This window comes from Mus caroli, chromosome 2 (assembly GCF_900094665.2).
Source record: "Mus caroli chromosome 2, CAROLI_EIJ_v1.1, whole genome shotgun sequence".
Lineage (NCBI taxonomy): Eukaryota > Metazoa > Chordata > Mammalia > Rodentia > Muridae > Mus > Mus caroli.
The window spans coordinates 36,595,313-36,601,312 of NC_034571.1; the positions used below are offsets into that span (position 1 = coordinate 36,595,313).

The following is a 6,000-nucleotide window of genomic DNA, read 5'->3' on the forward strand; positions in this document are numbered from 1 at the left end:
TATAATTTACTTTCAATAAACTTTTTTTGAACCACTACAGAGATGTCACAGAGCAGCAACATTAACTTTACATATTTTAATAAAATTAAAACTCAAGAGTTGCTAATAACTCAGGTCACTGAGCCATGACAGTTGTTATTACTCGAATGAATTATACTAACACTGACATATATGTTCTTCTTTAAACCACGGCAGCAGTAACTTATTTTGCATCAACACTTTTAGATCACCTGAGAGCAATTTGTTGTATTTAGCATAATTTATTGAATAATACCCATGTGGCTCACAAGTGTTAACATACCTCCCAGAATGCTAACTACAATAGCAAAAGCATGTGGGATTATGTGCATTTTTTAAAATTAATTCATTATCCTTTGTTATCCCATCATCAGTAGCAACATTGACCTTCATAGAAAATATATCAGCTTCAAGATAATATTTTACAATAGGACGAGTTGTGAGCAAATAAGACTGCCTCAAATATTTTTCGGTGGGGTTTTATTCCATTGACTTACATGTGTGCCCAAAAGCTCATATAGAATATTTTAAAGATGTAATGATTTATGCATTTAAAAGTAATCATGACATTGTCAGATTTCATTCAATAGACTGAATCTGACAAACAAACCCGTTTTGATAAGCAGCTCAGTTCAACAGATCAATAGTTGATCTTCGGTATCAACAATCACATGAGGAGTTCTTTTACCCTCCTGATCATGGAAAAAGATTATCTAAACATTTTCTCTTGAGTGACTCCTTAATAGAATCTTGAGTTAGAAACTTTGTAAATTGACCTTAAAGGTGTCTTCTTGATCCTTCAGTTTCATTTACTTCATGACCCAAAGTTGAATTCCTCACTTCTAGACTTAGTAATTGTCCGCTGACTTCCGGATCAGTACTTACTTAATAGCAGCAATTTATAGGGGGAGTGTAATAGGCATTCAAAAACAATTTGAAAGGGATAACTGTTAAATAAGAAAAGACTAGAACAACCAACAATCTGTATATAATCTGGTTATGCTTTTTTGGAGCTCAAATAGTAAAATTGCAGCCAGTGGAATAGTTTTAAAATTGGTGCTAATATTAAACATTTTTTATGACACTTTGAATGTATAAGGCTTGAAAAACTACTATTAGTACAGAATTTCATCTTGATAAACTACTACTATTACATACTCATCCCAAGGATGGGAAAAGTGAAAGAAAGTATATTATGGTATGATAAAACAATTCCCCTGAATTGTGCCACTGAATTCTTTGACACACAACTTCAGACAATGTTCATACCACAGCCTGCACTGGATAGCTCATCACTCCCGTCGGGACAGTCTCTCTCACCATCACACAGCCAGTGTTGGGGCACACAGGCATGGGAGCCCTGGCAGCTGAACATGTCAGCAGCACAAGTGACAGCACCTTAAACCCAGAAAAAAAAGTGGTATTAAACCCTGCACATCCACCAGGAAATGTCCACTGTTCCTCAGATCTGTAGAAATAAGCAAAAAATCTTGCATGCAGTGGAGGAAAAATAATTATTGAGAATCATGGCTCCTTCTGTCCCAATAATTCTTCACATATTCTTGTTTAAGAATATATTTTTTTTCTAATTGCAAGTGTTGTCCAGTTTATAGCTGTGTCACCTTCATCTTGAAAATATGTCAAAGCATGCTCTGGAATTCTTAAGTAAATAACATGGTGAAAGAATTGAGCCTGCATAGGTGGGAACAATAGCAGGTGTGGTGAGGAAAACATTTTATAGCTTAGCATGTATGGACAACTTAATATGTCACCTCCTTTAATCCTGCAGAATTATTACTTATCACACTTCACAGAAAAGGTCACCAGCTTCTACAAGCCAAAGACTTGGAGAGATTATAAGTGCAGAGCTCCCAATGCTGACCTGGTGGCCAAAATTTCTTATGCTTTCTTGTGCTTCTGAGGACAATCTCTCATATGCTACTTTTATTTGTATACATAAAATATTTGTTGAGTGAAGGAGTTCAATCTCAATTTTTAAGTTTCAATATAAAACAATGTCCAAATTATATGCCAAATATCTACTTCTATAATTCGTTTTATAAAACTTTACCTTGCCTAGAAAGAGATAAATTGCTTAACTAGAAGTTGCTAGCCCCTGGATTCAATCCTTAACAATTTGGGGGGGGGGGAGTAGGAAGGGAGGGGGAGGGGAAAAGGAGAGGGCAAGGGCAAGGAAGAGGGAGAGGGAGGGGGAGGGGGAGAGAGAGAGAGAGAGAAGAAAGAGAAATGTGAACAAAAATAAAATATGGCCGATTGACAAATATGAGTGACTTGATTGATAGGAAAATTTGCTTCCACTCATATAAACCAAGGTCAATGCCCTTTAGTAGATGGTTTTTGTCATTTCTCTTTTCAGTCATGTAATTGTTGTGAGCAGAAGATGCTTCTCAGAGCTTTGTTCCCAAGGTATGCAGCAGAGAACCATCTATGCGAAGTCACCAAGAGACCCAGGCTTTCCTCTCGCTCACTTTCCTTGATATACATGAGGCTACAAGGGTAAGGCTGATGTGCATACTTAAGCGTTCAGGAATTAAAGAATTTTACATTTTATTGAGATCAATACATTAACAGAAAATGGTTTAAGTGGAAGAAACCAGATAATAATGTATAAAATAAGCATTGCTTTCACTTAAAAATAAAATTTACCAGCTATGAAATATTTAGGTTTTTAAGGTAAGTATCTTCCCACCAAAATTATAAGTTCCTTATCTTTTTAAGTCATTTTCAATATTAAACTCACTTACATTACATATTTTACTGTCTATAATATTGACCATGCTGAGATCTAATTCTGCCTGACCTTTAAGAACTCTCTTGTCTATTTTCTTTGTTGGTAGCAAAAGGATTATGACTAGATAATTATGAAGATACCTCCAGGTATCAGATGACCTAATGTTCTTTGCAGCTAAGTCAATGGCTTCATTGATATTGTTCAGTAGATTCTGATTGAAGAACATCCCAAAACACTAAATTAACTGGGAAGAAACGAGCAATAGAAAACATTATGGCTTCCTTTCTCAGTTACCATTGCCATTTGTCATTGTCTTCCTTGCAGAAAAATAAATCCCTGGGGAGAATAGGCAGACGGTGAAAACCATCTACTAGGCCCATATTATGCTCTGATCAAAGAAGAAAAGCTAGTTTCTAAAGATCCATATCCTATTAATATTTTGGAAGCTGGAATTCTGGCTCTACCTCTACTACAGTTCATTATCTGTGTGGCTTCAGGTAAATCTATTACTCTCTATGCATTTACCTTTTCTCATGTATCAAAAGGTAGAGATGGAGTAGAGTAAGAATTTCAATGCTGAGCTTCTCAATATGCTACATCAAAGATACAATCCACTTGTTAAAAAGCATGTTCACATACCTCATCACTTTATTTGGAAATGGGGCTCAGCAATCTATATTTTAATGTACTTCTAATACGGAGTTTTGGGGTAAAGTAAGTGTCATGAGCCACTGAGATGAGATTATTTGTAAGGTTGTCTTTTTGTTCTAAAACATTACATTTCTTTGTTGACTCAAATTTATTTTAAAGAGGTAGTTCTTACATACAATCATATTGATATGATAGAAGTGTAGCCTAACAGTAAACTGAATAGACCTATTACTTTAAATGCAAATAAATATGTTTCTAAACAATTTTCTTTATTTAAAAGAATTTTCAAAGACACAATTGAATGTGTGTGTGTGTGTGTGTGTGTGTCTGTGTCTGTGTCTGTGTGTGTAACAAGAGGGAGAGAGAGAAAGGAAGGATGTTCTAAAAGAAAGAACATGGACACTGCATGGTAATCATAGAAACTGTGTAGATAAATCTCTATCTCCTTATCAGTGCACAATTGAAGAACTGAGCAATAGTATACATTTCCCATGACTGTATATTTTGGGCAGGAGACATGAATGAAGTCTCCTTAAAGAGACTTTATAAAGCTCTAGGGCCTGTTACTTTCCTATTATACTTTGTCTTTAAGAAAACTCCTCCCAGTGGAAACTGCTATTGCCTGATTAAACCAAAGGTCAAAATAAAGATGGTTTCATGCTCTGAAAACATGCTAACGTCATCAAAGTCCTGTGTTTGAAGTGAAAGATTTGTTACAAAGGAAACAAAGAAAGAAGATAAAGTCATATAATTAATCACTATTTCTTGTGTTTAATAAATTTTGATGATGACCTTTATTTTTTATATTGATATTTTTATACTAGTATATCACTTCAACTGTATTAGGGAAAATTATGTTTGCAAGGGCTTAAGTGCAGTGAAATAAATTGCCTGGTTTTAGGAGATAGTACCAATCTTATGTTATTCACAGGGTTATTTAGTTGTGATTGAGAACTATAAAGAATTTCTATCTCTGGTAACAATCTACACAGCTGACCATTCTGCTGAAATGTAGATATAGAAAGACAATCTGCTTTGTCCAGGAATCAGAGTTTATTAGTCAGGTCTTCCAATACTGCTGTAAGGAGCAGGAATATCCGATTATAAATACAAATAATACTTATAGAAGAGCTGGGGAAATAGACAACCAGGAACGGAAACAAATGAACAGATTGATGAACACGTGTTAAGAGGTTTAGAGTGAAGCTTGCTACATTGGCCCTAGAGAAATCTAGGTAATAGCTCCATATAACCCACATGATACATACTTGTGATTATTAAAATAAATCACACCACCTTTGTAGATGAATACATAGTACATTTGTATTAGTTAAACACATAATAGGTGTACTGGCTATTTTTGTGTCAACTTGACACAGCTGGAGTTATCACAGAGAAAGGAGCTTCAGTTGAGGAAATGCCTCCATGAGATCCAACTGTAAGGCATTTTCTCAATTAGTGATCAAGGGGGGAAGGCCCCTTGTGGGTGGGACCATCTCTGGGCTGGTAATCTTGGTTCTATGAGAGAGCAGGCTGAGCAAGCCAGAGGAAGAGAGCCAGTAAGGAACATCCCTCCATGGCCTCTGCATCAGCTCCTGCTTTCTGACCTGCTCCAGTTCCAGTCCTGACTTCCTTTGGTGGTGAATAGCAGTATGGAAGTGTAAGCCGAATAAACTCTTTCCTCCCCAACTTGCTTCTTGGTCATGATGTTTGTGCAGGAATAGAAATCCTGACTAAGACAATAGGTGAATATAGACATGTAACATTTCTGTACCATAAGTAATTGAATTATAAGGTACATTTAAAATTGTATAAACTTGCCAAATTTCTTATTTCTGATTTAAAACAATGCAGCACAATGGCTTTCCTACAAAATGGGTACACAAAAAACATATGTTGTTAATGACACTGAAAATCTTTATATTAGCTTGCAGAGAATAGCTCAGCTATGTGCTATGTGTCATAAAACATATATATATATACATATATATTAATATATATAGTAGATAATATATATGATGATATATAGTATATATAATATATATAATTCTACTATATATAGTAATTATATATGTGTATATATATATATTTATATATATATATATATATATATATACACGTGTGTGTGTGTGTTAGAAGCCCATATATATTGGTTTAAGGTGCAGCTAAGTGATTAAAAGAACGTACTATTCTTTTCTGACATTTTGTTTTATTTCTTTTAATTTGATGTCTATTTTTCACTTATAATGTTTATTTTCATTTTTTCATTCTTTATTCTGTTTTTACAGTCCAGTCTTTAATCCCCTTCTTGTCTGCCCTATGACTGTTTGACATCCCATACCTCCTCCCCTTGTCTCTAAAAGGATGTCCCCACCCACGAATGTACTATTCTTTTTTTTTTCATTTTTATTTATTTATTTATTTATTTTTAATATTTTTATTACATATTTTCCTCAATTACGTTTCCAATGCTATCCCAAAAGTCCCCCATAGCGCCCCCCCACTTCCCTATCCACCCATTCCCATTCTTTTGGCCCTGGCATTCCCCTATATTGGGGCATATAAAGTTTGCAAGTCCA

The 6,000-nt window shown here is 34.9% G+C and overlaps 1 protein-coding gene across 3 annotated transcripts in view; it reads right to left on the bottom strand.

Annotated features, from left to right (window-relative positions):
• Lrp1b (LDL receptor related protein 1B) overlaps positions 1-6,000 on the bottom strand; it is a 1,970,757-nt gene that overhangs the window by 274,689 nt on the left and 1,690,068 nt on the right. For all 3 annotated transcript variants that reach the window (XM_029472167.1, XM_021181392.2, XM_029472172.1), the window contains exon 52: positions 1,288-1,416. In XM_029472167.1, the coding sequence (XP_029328027.1) occupies positions 1,288-1,416 (129 nt within the window). The remainder of the gene's footprint in view (positions 1-1,287; positions 1,417-6,000) is intronic.